Below are 17,674 nucleotides of genomic sequence, written 5' to 3' on the forward strand. Positions count from 1 at the left end.
CCCTGGCACTGGGGGCTCTGTCACACCCCTGGCACTGGTTTCTTGGTCAGAGCCCTTGGCCTGGTTTCCCAGTCAGAGCTGGTGCACTGCTCTCCTGGTGCTCCCTCCATGCAGGTCACTGCCAGAGGAAAGAGCTGCAGATCCACTGGGGTGCTGTCCCCCAGCCCAGAGCTGTGAGCTTTCATGTTATGTCCTAGCAAGTGCTTTCCTCCTTCCTGCACAGAGCATTTCTCACTAGGCCAGGCTGGGGGGCCCAGAGCACTCTCAGCCCCTCTGAAAAACCTGCTCAGATATCATCCCTTTGTTCAGAGAGCCGTGCCCATCCCCGGTGAGAAAACAGCTGCTTGTGCATCTCTTTGGAAGTCTTTGATCCTTACCAGCTTGCCAAGTCTAATTAATGTCCCAGTCATTGTTCTGCAGGGAGTGTCATGTATGTGCAGCATCTGCAATAAAACCCATCTATTCCTTGTGAAAAGTCACAAGACTTCAGGAAGACTTTTTTCTGTCTATATGATGCAGAAGGATTAGTTTGGAGTTGCCTAAAATCTTCAGGGTGTGCTGCAGATGAGCGGCACTGGACGAGCCAGGTGTTTGTCTGGATGGGCTTGGGGGTCTGGTGGGGCTGGAAGCTCTCTTGCAAAAAAAGAGAGGTCAAAAACATTGTAGGAATGGCTAAACTTCCTGACAGTCAGGGAAGTTGGTGCTGGCTGTGCCCCTCGGGGACGGGAGGAGACCCCAGGGGCATCCACAGGTGGGAGATGGCAGCGTGCCCCAGCACCTCCTCGCTCTGCTGGAGGCTGGGTGGGAGCCAGGCAGGCAGGAAGGTTTCTTGGTTCTCCTGGCTCCCACAGACAGAATAAAGAGTCCCAAAGTCACAGAACAGAATCACAGAACCACTAGGGTTGGAAAAGCCCTCCCAGAGCCGTGACTATCCCCCCCTAGAACACCAAGAGCCACGTCCAGCTGTAAACATTCCGCTCCTCCAAATGGCAGAGCTGTGGTTCTGTTGATCTCAAACCACGTTTTGGCCAGGCTTGAGCACGGTGCAGAAGAAGAAGCACCAGTCTGTGTTGATCTGGGAGGGATGAGGCAGCACAGGCACCGGGACAGGATCCCAGCCCTGAACTGTCCTGGTTTTGCCTGACACTGAGCACTTCACCAGCCCATGTGCAGTAGCTGGAGAGAAAAAAACCGAGAGAAAAAATAATGCGGAAACAGCTCCATAAAAAAGCAGCAAGAGGGCAGGGAGGATTCCTGAGGGGAGGATTCCCAGGCCACGGCTTGCTCTGTGTTGTGCTCGTTATCTCGCTGGGTCCCAGGGTCCCTTCCCGGGGTGGAACACCAGCAGCCCCCAGGAGCTCAGCCTGGGGAGCAGCTCCCACTGGCACTGGGAAGGGGAGAGCTCTGCTCAAATAGCTCTGACCTAAACCGGAGCTTGCAGGGAAAACTAAGGCACCAGAACAACAGCCAGGAGAAAAGAGCTTTGCTGTGGAGATGCCTGGCTTGCAGCATCCTCACACCGGATTCTGAAATTGATGACAGAGAATTCTGAGAAGGTTCTGAGTCTGCTCCCATTCTGAAAACTTCCAGAGTTCATCCCTGGATGTCCGTGTTTCCTGGCCGCCGCTGTTCTCCAAAACAGCTCCGAAACAAAAAGCCTGAGGAGCCTCTGCCACAGTAAGGAAATGTTTGTGGGGGAGCTGGAGGGCAAAGTGTGGGGCATTTATCAGCACATCTGTCAGCACAGCTGGAGAGCGGGGTGGAGGGGAATGAAAGAGGGAGATAAAGGTTGGAGGGGAGAGGAAGGGGAAGGGAAAGAGGGAGAAGGCGGAGAGGAGAAAGAAGGAGAGGAAAGATGGGAGAGCTGGGGTGGTTTTACACTGGGGCTGGAGCAGCCTGGCACAGGGGAAGGTGTCCCTGCCAGGGCAGGAGAAGGAACAGGATGAACTTTAAGGTTCCTCCCAACCCAAACCATTCCCTGGTTCTTTAACGAGGCGGGGATTGCTCAAAGGTTGGACTCAATGATCCTGGGTTTCCATCCTCAGTGATTCTGTGATTTACTGCTGGGGGTGCTGCTTGGATCCCCCTAGGCAAATAAATCTGCATTTACTGGTGTTTCAAAGAGGTGGATCCAGTTTCCTTCTCCGCAGAAACCCAGGCCCTCACAGCACCCGCTCTGCCCACCAGCAATCCCAGATCCTGAGCCACTCAAGAAAACCTGACTACATTTATCAGTGCCAGAGAATTAGAGACGAACTGAAGCATCACCAGGGCTTGTTTCAGTGCCCGTCTCACAGCCCCATTCCCCAGGGAAATGATCAGGAGGGCAGAAGTTTTCCAGTGGGACTCGGGTAACTCCGTCAGGGCTGGCAGCTGAGGTGCCTCAGTACCTGCTGGTGATTACTGAGGCTCCTTGTTCATTCCGTCTGTGCTTGGCTGACAACATCATCCCTGGAATAGATTTTGGGCGCAGTGACAGCAACAGTCCTCCCACACTGTGTGTAGATCGGGTATAAAAAGCTACAATGTGAGTCCTACTTGTTATACATCCGAGATGGAGAAGCCCCACATCAGGAGAATAAAGCCTGATGCTATTTCAGGCCTTCAGCACAGATGTGCAATAAAACCCCATGTTTCACAACCCTACATTACTTATAAAATAACTCCATTAATAACCTGCAGAGCTTGCCATAAAGCCACTTTGCATGGTTAATTTGCACAGATTGGGCACAAAGGAATAACCAGAAAGCTCAGGCTGAGCTTGACCTTGTGCTGCCCATCCAGGGCAGGAGGGATGGTGGGTTTATTCCAGCACAGGTACTGCCTTGGTGCCTGAAAATAGAAAGGTACCTAAAGCAAAGCCTTTTATGTATCTTCAGGCCATTATCCTTGGATCACAGCACTCCTGGAAAATCTACAAATACAGAATAAGGTAAATAATCTGATTTTTTTTTTTTTTACAGATATTCTGTTTTTTCCATACGTGTTTTTCATAGGATGAAAATCCAATTTGTATGTGCAAAAATATTTGAAAATCCATGTCTTCCTGTGCCTGTGAGCTGTTCTGGGGAGGGCTGGGTCGTGGGAGGCAGCACTGCCAGCCTCAGCCTCACTGAGCACATTTCTGACAGGCCACCACAGCACATATGGAAAAAATCAAGCAGCACTGAAGTACTACAGAAAGCACTAAAAATCTGACGGGTTTTTTGTTATCATTTTTAATATTGTCCTTTAAAAAGAAAAGCAAACAAGTTCAACTGATGGGTTTATTATTCCAAAGGTTGATTTTACAGTGTTCTGCCTTTTAGAGAATCCAGGCAATTCCTGTTTGAACTCAAATGTCAGCATTTTGATATATCTTGTTGCACAGAGCCATAACGGGGTAAAAACGGGGAGAGGAGCTCTCTGCATCAGCGTGGCAGCTCTGAGAATCCCAGGGACGGCCCTGTGGGACCCAAGCCATGGGAAAGGGCTCGTAAAAAGTCCCGTTTGCGTTTCCCTTGCAGCAGGAAGCGCGCGGGCATGGCATGAGCGGCCCTGGCGCTGCGGGCCATGCCCTCCTCCAACAGCTCTGAGCTCAGCCCGTCCTTCATCCTGGCCAGCCTGCCGGGGCTGGAGGCGGCGCACTCCTGGATGGCCATCCCGCTGTGCTCGGCCTACGTGCTGGCCGTGCTGGCCAACGGCGCCGTGCTGCTGGTGGTGCGCGCCGAGCCCAGCCTGCACGCGCCCATGTACTTCTTCCTCTGCATGCTGGCCGCCATCGACCTGGCGCTGGCCACCGCCACCGTGCCGCGCACCCTCTGCTTCTACTGGTTGGGCAGCCGCGAGATCGGCTTCGCCGCCTGCCTGCTGCAGATGTTCCTCATCCACACGCTCTCGGCCGTCGAGTCCACCGTGCTGCTGGCCATGGCCGTGGACCGCTACGTGGCCATCTGCCACCCGCTGCGGCACGCCGCCGTGCTCACCAACGGCGCCACGGCCAAGGTCGGGCTGCTGGCCGTGGCCCGAGGCGTGCTCTTCTTCCTGCCGCTGCCCCTGCTCCTCCTGCCCCTCCCCTTCTGTGGCCCCCGCGTGCTGTCCCACTCCTTCTGCCTGCACCAGGACGTGATGAACCTGGCCTGCGCCAACACCACGCCCAGCGTGGTGTACGGGCTCACCGCCATCCTGCTGGTGATGGGGCTGGACGCCGTGCTCATCTGCCTCTCCTACCTGCTCATCCTGAGGGCCGTGCTGCGCCTCGCGGCCTGGAGGGAGCGGCTCAAGGTGTTCAGCACCTGCATCGCCCACATCTGCGTGGTGCTGGCCTTCTACGTGCCCCTGATCGGGCTGTCCGTGGTGCACCGCTTCGGCAAGGACCTGGCTCCGCTGGTCCACATCGTCATGGGCAACGTCTACATCCTGGTGCCCGCTGTGCTCAACCCCATCATCTACGGGGTGAGGACCAAGCAGATCCAGAGGAGGATCCTGAGCTTGATCCACGTCACTGCCAGAGCTCCCCGGTGACCCCAGCCCGGCCGCCGCCCCGTGTCCTCACCCTCGTTTTACACCAGAGCCTTTGGTGCTGCGCGCTCTCCGTGTCCTCTCCGTGTGCTCCGAGGTGCTGCCACCAGGCAGAAGCTGATTGTGAACTCCTTCCCAGAGTGTTTGCCCTCACCAAACTCAGAGAAATGACTGCAGTGATCTAAATCCAAGCCCGACCTGGCAAAGTTCCACAAGAAGGGAAAAGTGACTCAGCAAACTTACACAGATGTCCCAACATTGCTCCTCTTGGTTCCCTTCTCACCTCTAACAGTGGCAGGGCAGAGAAAATGCTGGATGGTTTGGGATGATTTAGTTAATTCATTGTTTTCACGTGGGGCACAGTCACACTCCAGAAGTTTTGCCAAAAAATTTGCATGTAGCATCATTCTTTAAGTAAAATAATTACAGGACACCTGTCCAAAGTGACATTACAGATGCAGAAAGGCATTTCAGAGAAAGAACATCCACCGCTGTGGTCTTGTTCTGACCTGCTGTGTGCTCTGTCAAGACCCCTTAACCTCCTCATAGCAGATGCTGTGGAAAAACCAGACTCAGAGGTACTGGTAGCAACTGTAAAAATAATTTAAATTAGTAATTGCATTCAATAAAATGAAAACATCTCAAGGGGAAAAAAATAAGCGAGTTATAAATGTCAGTGATGATTCCAAGCTGAAGGAAGTCTCGTTTCCAAGCCAAAGGTGTTCCACACTGGGAATTCCTGAAACGTCCTGTCACTAGCACCACTGAACAGAGTCTGGCAGCATCCTCTGGCACGCCTTGGAGAGGTGTGTGCGTTGAGGGGAGCCCCTCTCAGTGCTCTCATCCTCACGAACTGTGGCTTCACACTCGAGGGGAAGTCGGGGATGTTCCCACCGGAGCAGACACAGAGATCCCTCAGGGAGGGGCCAGGAGCGCCAGGGCTGAGCTCCCGCTCGGGCACCGTGGGTTTGGCTGCCCCGGGGGTGGCACAAGGCCCTGCCCAGACCTTTCTGGAGCTGCAGCAGCACTGCTCGGACCTGCACTCCATCAGGAGGCCCAGGTGCTCTCAAGCCCCAGTGTCTCCATTAGCATCCCAAAATCCCCAAACCCCTGGGGCTGGCGCAGCCCTGCCAGCCCAGGCAGTGCCAGCTGTGCCCCGTGCCCACCTTGTCCCCAGCCCAGAGCACTCAGTGCCACCCCCAGGGGACACCTGCAGGGATGGGCACTGCAAAGCTCCCTGGGCAGCCCCTGCCAAGGCCTGAGCACCCTTTCCATGGGGAAATTCCTGCTGCTGTCCCAGCTGAGCCTGCCCTGGCCCAGCCTGAGGCCGTTCCCTCTGCTCCTGTCCCTGTTCCCTGGAGCAGAGCCCGACCCCCCCGGCTGTCCCCTCCTGGCAGGGACTTGTGCAGAGCCACAAGGGCCCCTGAGCCTCCTTTGCTCCAGGCTCAGCCCCTTCCCAGCTCCTCAGCAATTCTCCAGCCCCTTCCCAGCTCCTCAGCAATTCTCCAGCCCCTTCCCAGCTCCTCAGCAATTCTCCAGCCCCTTCCCAGCTCCCTCAGCAATTCTCCAGCCCCTTCCCAGCTCCTCAGCAATTCTCCAGCCCCTTCCCAGCTCCCTCAGCCTCTCCTCATGGACTGGCTCTCGAGGACAGAGGTCTCAGGGGTCCTTGGCCATGACTTTGGATAGGAGATCTCACCAAAGGCTCTGCCAGGCTCCCAGTGCTGCAGTGTTTAGTGGAGTTTGCTGCAGTTTCTTCCCAGTTCCAATGAATTCTGATAGTAAAACAAGCCTCATTTTTGTAGTCTGTGCTGGTACAGCTTCAGTCTTGGTATAACCTGTTCTGCTAAATCCAACCCAATTTATTTCAAAATAAATACTTTCATTTAGGTGAGTCACAAACAGCTCTCATCTGGGACTTCAAGGCAATTCTGTCCTGTCATTTTTGGCATATTCTGGTTTAATAGAGCTTAGAAGGGTAAAAAAAAAATCATAACAACGAAAACAATCTGTACCTGCCTAATGTGATTTGGGAAATATGAAGGAATTTTTCAGAGGCATTATGGGTCTAAACCCTTTTCAGGTGGCCATGGCACCGAGAAATGGCTCCTGCTCATTCCCCATATGTTCCTTTTTTCCCTCTTGTGCTGAGAAAAAAATTAATAAAGAAAAATGAATGAACTACCCCGGAATGCTGTATTGTATTTTCTAGTCATTTATTTCTCAGAGAGTTAATAGAGGCTGGGAGCAGGAAGGCATGATGGATTGATTTCTCCTGGGTGCAGATAAAACTCACTCACTTCTTGTTTTCCAAAGTTCAGTCACGGAGTGCTGCTTTGCTGGGGAACAGAACATGCTGGAACATGGCACCTGTCTTTGCCAAGGTGCTGAGGGCCAGGTCACCTCTCCTGCAGCAGAAGGAAAACCTCAGGCACACCATGGGGACACCCAGCCCACATCTGCTCTGTGCGCGGGGCCAGAGCCAGAGGTGGGGCTCTGGATTTACTGGGAAGGGTTGGGTTCACTTGGCTGAAAAGGGAAGGGCTGGGACAAGGCAAGGAGGCTGGAGGGAGGGAGGGAGGGAGAAAGAGGAGGATGGGAGAAGTGGGAAGAGGATTGGGAGTCACAGGAGCCTGGAGGTGACAATAGAGGCAACAAGGACACACACGGGGCTGTAGCAGCTGGAGATCTCCTAGAAGATCTCCTCTGACCTCCAAGTATTCCTTTCTCTTCTCTTCTCTTCTCTTCTCTTCTCTTCTCTTCTCTTCTCTTCTCTTCTCTTCTCTTCTCTTCTCTTCTCTTCTCTTCTCTTCTCTTCTCTTCTCTTCTCTTCTCTTCTCTTCTCTTCTCTTCTCTTCTCTTCTCTTCTCTTCTCTTCTCTTCTCTTCTCTTCTCTTCTCTTCTCTTCTTGGAAAAGCCCTCTAGGGTCACTGACCCTGACCATTACCCCAGCACTGCTGGTTCCCCACCACATCACGTCCCAAAGCACCACATCCATGGTTTTAGAACCCCTGCAGGGATGGGCACTGCAAAGCTCCCTGGGCAGCCCCTGCCAAGGCCTGAGCACCCTTTCCATGGGCAAATTCCTGCTGCTGTCCCAGCTGAGCCTGCCCTGGCCCAGCCTGAGGCCGTTCCCTCTGCTCCTGTCCCTGTTCCCTGGAGCAGCCAGGGCTGGGAGGGCTGTGCCAGCCCCGGGATTTGGGGATCTGGTCTAGTGGAAGGTGTCCCTGCCCATGGCAGGTGGTTGGAACTCGATGATCTATCAGGTTCCTTCCAGCACAAGCCCTTCTATAGTTCTGTGATGGCTCTTACATCTCCAAATCCAAACACTGGAAGAAACCAGGCACGAAGCAGCGAAGCACAGCCCTGTGTGCGAGGTCATCGGCACCGAGGGGGTTAAAAGCTGCCACCTTCTCTGGCTTCTGTCTCTAATTACACCTGAAGCGGCGGGGGAAGGCAGAGCTCCCTGCTGGGATTGATGTGTCAGGCAGGAAAACATCCCGGGTCTCTGCGGAGCGGCTGCCCCGGGAGCCGGGCGGTGTTCAGGGCTGGCAGCAATCCTGCAGGACGGGCTCTGTGCCGGGGCAGCCCCTCTCTGCCTGCCCTGCCTGCCCTGGCACCTCTGCTCCCCGTCCCGTGCTCCCCGCTGAGGGATGAAGCTCTGGGTAGAGCACCAGCAGCAGCTCCTGGGAGGAGGCGAAGAAGCAAATTGTCAGGACTTGAGATTCCTGGGATGTTTAAAGGCACATGGAAAAAAATGGGGAACGTCCCCAGAGTGCGGGTGGCCCCAGAGCAGCTGTGCGGGCTCCAGCACAGCTCCAGCTGTGAGTGGGGCCGTGCTGGGACGGGCTGGGATGGCCACAGCGTGACATCTGTCGGGGTGCAGCGGGACCAGAGCCCAGCTCGGCTGCATCAGACCTCGGGGGCTCCACTACACCAGAATCCCAAATCCCTGGGGCTGGACAGCCCTCCCAGCCCAGGCAGTGCCAGCTGTGCCCCATGGCCACCTTGTCCCCAGCCCAGAGCACTCAGTGCCACCCCCAGGGGACACCTGCAGGGATGGGCTCTCCATCCCTGGCCTGTTCTGGGACACTGCTCACCCCTCTGCTGCCTGCAGGTCTCCTTCAGCTCCAGGAAGATTCCCAAAGCTCCAGTCAGGCCGGGGACATCAGCCTGCGTGCGCTGCAGGGCTGCTCAAGGGATCCTTGCTGGATTTGGGGAATGGAGCTGAGCAGTGAGCAGGGTCTGGGTCAGTCCCTGTCCTTTGGGGCACAACGGGAACCCTGGAGTGTGCCTTGGGGGCCAGGGAGAGGGGCACTGCCAAACACTCTGACACTGGCCCTTTTGGCCTGAAATCCATTGTTTCTTGACCAAGAGGAGCTCCTGGCAGCTCAGCTTACACTGAGGAGCAGCACAGTGCTGTCAAACCTCCTCGGAGCTCGGGGCTGGTGACAAGGATCCATCTCACCACTGACAGCTCTCCTCTGGTCTCCTGGCTGGTCACCTTTTATGTTGGAACCTAGGACATCCCTCTGGGTGCCCTGGATGGCTCAAAGCCCTGGCAGGGGCTCAGAGACCCTGGCAGGAAGGCAAAGACACCTGGGAATTTGATCTTAACCCAGGGAGCAAATTACCAACCTTGTGTGAAGAATTACAAGTCACAAAAGTGTAAGTAGCATAATAGTAGTTGTCACAGGGTGAAAGGTGGAATTTTGAAGATTTTTTACTATCGGGGTCTAGGAGGCAGGATGGAGGGATTTGGGCATTGTCCTGTTCTTCTTCCTTCTTCTTCCCAGCCTCCACCTTCTGGGTGATGCTGGCACATTTGGATTGGTGTAGAGTAGAGGCAGACAGTCTAACATAGGTGATAGATATTGGAACATAACTGTAAATAAAGTACACGCAGTTTTAGTATAAAGAGATAGCACCACCTCAGGGCAGTGCAGTGTGCCTCGGACTGGCCTGCAGAACAGACCTCGGCAGGCCAGACAGAAAATGTTTGAGATAAGAAACAATAAACAACCTTGAGAACGACAGCCGAAGACTTCTGGCTCCTTCTTCAACAGCTGGGTTGGGGAAAAGAGACTTTTAATAGACCTCAGGGTCATCTTGACCAGAGGAGATCCTGAGACGTTCAGACACTGGACAGCAGCAAGTGTGCAGCTCAGGCAGCCTTGCTGCTCCATTTATCCAGGAGGAATCCAGCGTGCTCCAGGAGAACCCCGCCAGGAGGGACAGGACACTTTCAGTGGGAGCTGCCAGGACCCTTATTCCACAGGGCTCTCCTGCAAGCAGGGGCCAAAGGCTGTGGGGGAAATCTCAGCCTGCAGACCCCCGTCACACCAGGCTGCCTCTGGCCAGCTCCAGAGTGCTTGATGCTCTTTTTCCCACAGGACAGGAAGCTCTCAGCACAGGCAACACCAAGAAGGGTCCACGTCTCTGAGCATGAACCCACATGAGCCCTTCTGCCTCCTGCCCCCCTCCTCATTTCCTCCCCACTGCTATCCCTGGGCTGGAGGAGGAGCAGTTCTGGATCGCCTTCCCCTTCTCCATCACGGCATGGCCCTGCTGGGGACATCTCCCTGCTCGTCCCCAGCAGGGCAGAGCTCACCTGCGGGAGCCCTGCTCCTCTCCTGGCCATGCTGACCCGGCCCTGTGACCTGCACACTGCCCAAAGTGCTCAGCACCTTCTGCCTGGCCCCAGGGGATGGGGATGTTCTCCGTGCACCTCTCCAGGGTGGTCAGGCGTGCCCACAGCTTTGGGTCATTCCCTGGCACTGAGGGGCACCCAGCTCTGCTCGGTGCCCTGGAGAGCCTGGAGCTGGTGCAGGGGGTGCTCCTGGAGAGCCCCAGGTGCCTCCTGCTCCACCAGAGACATTTCTGAGCCAGCACCACGGCACTGCCCGCGGCTGTGGTGGCACTGGGGACACCAGGGACAGGGTCACTCGTGGCTTCTCGTGGCTTTCCCGGTGCCAGGGCTGCCCTGGAGCGGGTCTGCAGCAGCGTGGGGTCAGTTCAGAGGGCTCCACACTGATCTCGGTGCCCTGTGACGGGGCTGCCCTGCAGAGGGGCTGAAAGCCGCAGCGCCCGCAGCTCCCAGCTGTGTCACACCCTGCCCTGTGTCCCGCTGGCCCCCTGCCCTGCTGGCAGCCCTGGCAGGGGTCCCTGCCCTGCCCACGGCCACCTGCACCCCTGCCCCACTCTGAGCCCCAGGGCGAGCAGCTCTGCGGCAGGGAGCTCGCCTCTTCCCGCACCTGCCCCTGACGGGCTCCACCTGGTCCCTCCGAACCTTTCCAGCCTTCTTCATCCTCTACGTGCCTCAAACCGTGCTCACAGTTTACTGCAGCTGTGGGCAAACTCAACAAGGGGTGACACCGAGTGTTCAGGGGGGAGCCTGCCTCCCTGCCCGGAGTTTGAGATCCATTCGTGCAGAAATCACTCGATTCTCTCCTCTGTTGCCACTGTCCCAGGAGGTTTCATCAATTGTGTGATGAAACTTGGCATAAAAGCATTCAATCCGACTTCTGCACCCCTGGGAATGCAGAGTTCACCCCTCGCAGGAGTTAAACTCCTCACTGCTAAAATCCTCTCACAATTTTAAAAAAAAACCCTCTCCTGACTAATTATTTTCACTGCAGGGCTGAGTAGTTCTGACAGACCTTCCTGCAGCAGATTTCCTCTGATACGAGCGTTCCTGCACTGTGTGATGGCATTTAGAGCCCCACAAGAAGGTGCCTTCAACCTCTCCTTCCTGTCCCCACAGAGGCTCTGCCAGGACAGTTTCCCCCTGCCTGAACTCCCTTGTTGAGCCAGCAAACCAACCCTGCTCTGACACCATCCCCAGGCCTGTTACCTCCTGGTGCCAGCCCCAGGCAGCCCCACAGCAGCTCCAGCTGGACACTGGGCTCACTCAGGGCTGTTTGCATCATTCATCCCCTCTGACACAGCAGATCAGCCAAAAAAAAAAAAAGAAAAAATCCAAAAAAGAAGAAGAAGAAGCACGGAATGAGCCTGGGATTCCTGGGGGACCTCGTGGAGGGGGAGACATTCACTGGCAGCCTGGAGAGAAGATGCTCAGGCAGCTCCTCTTTGGGTTTGGATATAGAAATATCTATTTCAATACTTGTGTTTAAGGCAAGGTGATCCGGGCTTTTTCACCTGTCAGCTCCAGATAAACATCAGCTCTCTTTGCAGTGCTGCTGTGGGTGCAGTGAGGGTCAGTGCCACAGCCAGGCTGCCCTGTCACCAAGAGCTGCTTGCCCCCAGACCCTTTTTCCCCTGGGGAGAGCTGTGCACTCCATTATCCAGCCAGGGCAGAGCAGGGCTGACAGAAACAGCCCGTGGCAGTGCCAGATGTGCCACGGTGTCACCAGTGGGCTGACAACCACCTGAGACTGCTTCCCTCAGAGCAGGGACCCAGGCAGGGCCAGAGACCCCTGAGGAAGGACAGTGCTCGCACATTTTCCAGCCTGGCCAGGTGGGTAGATAGGTCTGACATCTCTTCCCAGCACGCAGAAGTCGTTCCTGGGCAGCACAGGCAGCTGCCAGAGCTCTGCCCTCCAGGAGAGGGTGATGTGGTTATTGCTGACTTCATTCGTGCTGGAAAACAGCCTCCAGTTTGTACATGCCAGTCCAAAATCTGCCACCCCTGGGCTGGCAGATGTTCACAGTGCTGCTTTTTGGCACCCACAAGCTGCTGGGTGCTTGGCAAAGCCTGGCTGCCCTCAGCTGTGCTCAGCTCAGAGAGGCACAAACTGCCTGGCACGAAGGCACTTCCCAGGCTCTGCTGCCAAGGGTATTTTTAGGGAAGGAAAAGATCATCATGGGGCTTTTTCACAGAAAGAAGGAAAAATAGAGGTGCAAATGATTTAAGATGATAGTAATAATAATAATAATAATAGTGACAAAAATAGATCTGAAGTGAGGATGAGGCTCCCTGCCCGCAGAGAAGATGTGCTCTGCAGCATCCACACAGGAGGGATCCAGGAATCTCCTCCAGGAAGCACGGCACCCACACTCAGCTCTGCAGGTGAGGGACTCACCTGGTGACGTCCCAGCCAGGTCCTGGTGCACAGGATCCTCCTCTGGGCCTGGGAGGCCAGAGCAAGGAGCAGCAGGCTCCCAGCTGCCATCCCAGAGGTGGGGTTCTGTGGGATGCACCCTGCTTTCCCCTGCCCCTCTCTCCAGGATCAGCTCCCACTGCCATCCCAGAGGCGATTTCCGTGGGATGCACCCTGCTTTCCCTGGCCCCTCTCTCCAGGATCAGCTCCCAGCTCCCACTGCCATCCCAGAGGTGATTTCCGTGGGATGCCCCCTGCTTTCCCCTGCCTGCAGCCCTGCGGCTCCCTGGAGCAGCACAGCCAGGGCAGTGGCTCTGCCAGCGGGGTGAGCAGCTGCTGAGCCCCAGCGTGGCAAGGAGCCCCTCACTGCTCACCATCCCTCAGCCACACACGGCCCCTGCTGCTCCACCAGCTCTCTGACTCCGGGGAGCTGTCCTTCTCCTGGCCACGAGCTGACACAAAGGCCAAATTCCCTCCTGCTGTCTCAGCCAAGTCACAGCTCCAGACCCTCATTGTCCCAGGGACGCAAAGCTTTTGTGTGCTCTGACTGCTCTTTTTGGGGAATTCTTTTGCAGGAGGAGCAGGATCTGCTGTGGGCTGTGCTGTGGGATCAGCTGTGGGATGTTCTCTGGAATCAGCTGTGGGATCTGCTGTGGGACCTGCTGTGGAATGTGCTGTGGGATGTTCTCTGGGATCTACTGTGGGATGTGCTGTGGGATGTTCTCTGGGATCTGCTGTGGGATGTTCTCTGGGATCAGCTGTGGGATGTGCTGTGGGATCTGCTGTGGGATCAGCTGTGGGATCTGCTGTGGGATGTGCTGTGGGATGTGCTGTGGGATCTGCTGTGGGATCTGCTGTGGGATGTTCTCTGGGATCAGCTGTGGGATGTGCTGTGGGATCTGCTGCGGGATCTGCTGCGGGATGTTCTCTGGGATCTGCAGCTTGACCAGAGGCTGCACTGGGAGAACGAGGAACAGGCTGAGACCCTTCCGCGGGTCGTGGGGCTGAGCCCCAGTTTGAGAAATCCCCGTGGGTGATCTGCACAAGAGCAGGTGTGTCACACGCAGCAGCAGCGCCCAAGGAGGGTGCTGAGAGGGCGAGTGGCGCTGCAGCTCCTTCCCTGAGCCCGTGGCACCGGTGATCCCGGTGCTGCCCGCAGTCCCGGGGCTCTGGGGGTGTTTGGGATCTGCTGTGGGATGTTCTCTGGGATCAGCTGTGGGATGTGCTGTGGGATCTGCTGTGGGATCTGCTGTGGGATGTTCTCTGGGATCAGCTGTGGGATGTGCTGTGGGATCTGCTGCGGGATCAGCTGTGGGATGTTCTCTAGGATGTTCTCTGGGATCTGCAGCTTGACCAGAGGCTGCACTGGGAGAACGAGGAACAGGCTGAGACCCTTCCGCGGGTCGTGGGGCTGAGCCCCAGTTTGAGAAATCCCCGTGGGTGATCTGCACAAGAGCAGGTGTGTCACACGCAGCAGCAGCGCCCAAGGAGGGTGCTGAGAGGGCGAGTGGCGCTGCAGCTCCTTCCCTGAGCCCGTGGCACCGGTGATCCCGGTGCTGCCCGCAGTCCCGGGGCTCTGGGGGTGTTGGGGTGCACTAAGCTTGTTGCAGCAGAAGGAAGCACACGTTCCGTGGAACCGAGGCTTTCACAGCGCTATAAAGACACAGAGGGCAGCAGTTACCAGCCCAGAGCTGCCCTGCTCTCCTGTGCGAGCTCCAGGAGCTCCCTGCTGACAACGCAGAGCAAAACAAATCCTGCAGCAACCCCAGAGTCCCATTTCCCCTGCGAAGGGATTCATTAGCAGCATCGGGTCGTGGGATGTGGGACATCCCGGTCCCCTCCGGCTGGAGCCACTGTGGCAGAGCCCCGAGCAGGCCCGGGGGGACAGGGGAGCTCTGAGGTCCCCCCAGCCCGGAGCATTCGTGGTCCCGCTGTCCCCGCTGTCCCCAGCTGCAGCCTGCGTGTCTCCCCTCGCTCGGGCCGGGGAAGGCGAGGCAAGGCAAGGCTGCAGCGGTCCCTGCCCCGGCTCTGCGATGCCAGAACTCGCTGTCACCCGCGCTGGCCCCGAGGGCACAGCTCGCTCTCACGGGTCCAAGGCTTTGGCAAACCCAGGGCTCTTTGTTTCCCTTCGTTCCCAAGCCCGTTCACCGTTCCAGCTGCTGCTGCCCGTGCTGCAGCCCTAGCTGCTCCCAGTGCCAGGCACTTCAGCAGATATTTATTAGGAAAACACACAGCAGCTGTAATTCTTATCGGGAATGCTGCTATTGCAGCTGCAGCTGTAGCTGTGAGGAAAATTAGGAGACGTGCCCGAGCCCAGAGCTGCCAGCCCAGCACTCGGAGCCCTCGGGGAATGCTGGGCTCCGAGGAACACAAACCACAGAGAGCAGAGATGCTCCAAGGGCTCAGCCTGGAATGCAGAACGCTGCCTGTGAAAAACGCCCACCACTTGTTTTTAAATTTTTAAAAGTGTAATAGTAATAAAATGGTTATAAAAATAGCAATATAATTAGAGGAATAAAAATTTGGACCATTTGGATTAGGACAATATGAGACAATAAAAACAAAGAGTTACAGACAGTCCAGGTACCTTTTCTGGACAAAATAAACCCGAAAAAGGGCCCACATTAACAGAAGATTACCCTTAAAAGCAACAGCCTGTTGCATATTTGTACATCTCATACATGATGCATAAATTCCATTCAAACACAGGATTCTGTCTGGGCAGTGTCAGCTTCTTCCTCTGAATCCTAACGGGGCCTTCATGGCTGAGAAGTTAGTTTATTCTGATAATGGGGCAATAAATTCTCTTTCTCTGAAAGATTTAGGTGTCCTGTGGCTGCTCAGTGTGAGTACCTCATTCCTTTCTTTTAAAAAATATCCCACATACATAGTTTCTATTTTAACATTATGTTATAACCCAAAACTATATTTAACACACTACTTAAGAAAATTAATACAGCAAAGCTTTCTAACATAACACATACAATATTCATTTTAATATTTGCGAAAAGCCAGTCATAAAATACGCATTTTTCACAGTGCCTTTGGGGTTATAAGGAAAAAATTAAAAGCAGGCTATAATAGCCCTCAAGCTGACACTAAGGAGTTCCTGATCTGCCTACTGCTCTTTTTAGGGGCTGGAGTGGGAGAAATTAAACTTTTCCAGCCCCCAAGTTCATGGAAGACTCAATCTGTCTGTGCAAACAGGGAACTTGGCATTGTTTAGCCGAGGCTGAACTCATCAGCATGCCGTGAGAAATGGAATTGGAGTATTTTCACCTGCCCCACGTCTGACAGAGCTCCAGACATCTGCGCCTCCGCTCCTCACTTGGGCAGCTCATTTGGGGTTGTAAGGAAAAAATTAAAAGCAGTCTATAATAGCCCTGAAGCTGACACTAAGGAGTTCCTGACCTGCCCACTGCTCTTTTTAGGGGCTGGAGTGGGAGAAATTAAACTTTTCCAGCCCCCAAGTTCATGGAAGACTCAATCTGTCTGTGCAAACAGGGAACTTGGCATTGTTTAGCCGAGGCTGAACTCATCAGCATGCCGTGAGAAATGGAATTGGAGTATTTTCACCTGCCCCACGTCTGACAGAGCTCCAGACATCTGCGCCTCCGCTCCTCACTTGGGCAGCTCAGTCATTAGCTCGGTAAGTTCAATTAGCAGACAGCTTTCCAGCGTGCTCTAATGGCCTTCAACACGAAAATGCAGATTTTAGTGTTTGAATCTGGGCGTGCAAACTCGGACCTGCACGGCATCCTCATCCTCTGCAACACCCCCCAGAAATAAGTGGATGATTTATTCATCCTGTGCATCACCCACTGCTCTGGTCTAGGCAAAAATGGGTAAGAGGGGGGACAAGTCCCACCCTGCAGCCACAGGGCTGCCCAGGGCCCCCAGCCAGGCTGCAGAGGAGCTGGGGCAGCACCCCAGCCACACTGACCCGCTGGGCATCGGCACAGCCGGGGCTCCGGCAGCTCGCAGGGCTTTCCAGCCCACTGGTTCTGGGATTCGGGTCACTGCAACAGCCTCACGCTCCCTTCTCCACGTGCTTGACAAGAGCTGGGTTTTGACAAGAGCTTGACAAGAGCCGGGTTTTCCCATGGCAGAACTTTGTGGAGAGAGGGCTGAAGAGGAGGAGGAGCAGGGTGCCCTGTCTGCACAGCAGCCCTCAGCTGACCTGGGCACAGAGGTGCAGGGGATGCCTTGAGAGGCTGAGCCAGAGCAGAGGCTGGGCAGAGCTCCAGGTCTGGTCTCGGAGGTCGCTGTGTGCAGGCAGTGAGACTCCTGCACTTCACCCCAAGCCAGGTAAGACTCAGGGGTGGGAAAGAGAAACTCGGCAGCAGCTCAGAAATGTGATTGCTGCACGTGTCTGGGTCTCTGCTGCAGAGAATTTGGGCTAGAAGGGCACTGACAGAGAGGGAGGAGGCAGGGGGGTGGAACAAAGGAAAGATGAGGCAAATCAGCTCTGACAAGTCCCTCTGGGGCTTCCAACCTTCCTTCCTCCAAAGCCACCAAGGGATCAGAAATCTCTGAACATCCCCGTGCTATTTCTGAGGCCCTTTGCAGCTCTCCTGCAGTTGCCATGACATCGGATTGTGGCAGTGGGAGAGGAGAAAGTTGTGATCCTGTTCCCAGGCTGCCCCTGCAGCTCCCCTCCCTGCAGCCTCACCTCTGCTCTGGCCATGTGCATTAGGGGCATCCCAGGAAATCTGCCAGGTCCCTTTGTGCCACAGCAAAGAGATTTTCTGTCCAGATATCTCTGAGGCACGGCACGGCATCAAAAACTGAAACAGGCCCTGCAGGAGCAGAGATTCTTTGGGCAAGTCGGGAATTTCCACTCCGTTCCTGGAGAAAACAATGTCTTTATTTACCTCTGAAAAGCCACGAAGCATCTTTTAAACATCAGAGCAAGGGCAGTGCCAGTCCCCCTCCTTGCAGCAGTGTCAAACACAGCACACACATCCCAGGAGCAGCTGATGTTGTGATGGCAATCCAACCCCACCAGCTCGGGCTCCTGAACTGCTGCCACTCCTGACAGAATTCCCTTGAGAGGTGTAAAATCATGTCTATAAATACATGAAAAATAACCCCGGCAGGGGCAGCACAGAGCTGCT

General features: G+C 55.3%; 1 protein-coding gene across 1 annotated transcript; it reads left to right on the top strand.

Annotated features, from left to right (window-relative positions):
* Window positions 1–2,561: 2,561 nt before the first annotated feature.
* Window positions 2,562–5,671, top strand: LOC121355134 (olfactory receptor 51E2-like). The gene has a single exon (XM_041470330.1). The coding sequence runs from the start codon at window positions 3,553–3,555 to the stop codon at window positions 4,501–4,503; it is 951 nt and encodes a 316-aa protein (XP_041326264.1). The 5' UTR covers window positions 2,562–3,552; the 3' UTR covers window positions 4,504–5,671.
* Window positions 5,672–17,674: the final 12,003 nt, after the last annotated feature.

The sequence above is a fragment of the Pyrgilauda ruficollis genome, unplaced genomic scaffold (assembly GCF_017590135.1).
Source record: "Pyrgilauda ruficollis isolate IOZ18807 unplaced genomic scaffold, ASM1759013v1 scaffold244, whole genome shotgun sequence".
Taxonomy (NCBI): domain Eukaryota; kingdom Metazoa; phylum Chordata; class Aves; order Passeriformes; family Passeridae; genus Pyrgilauda; species Pyrgilauda ruficollis.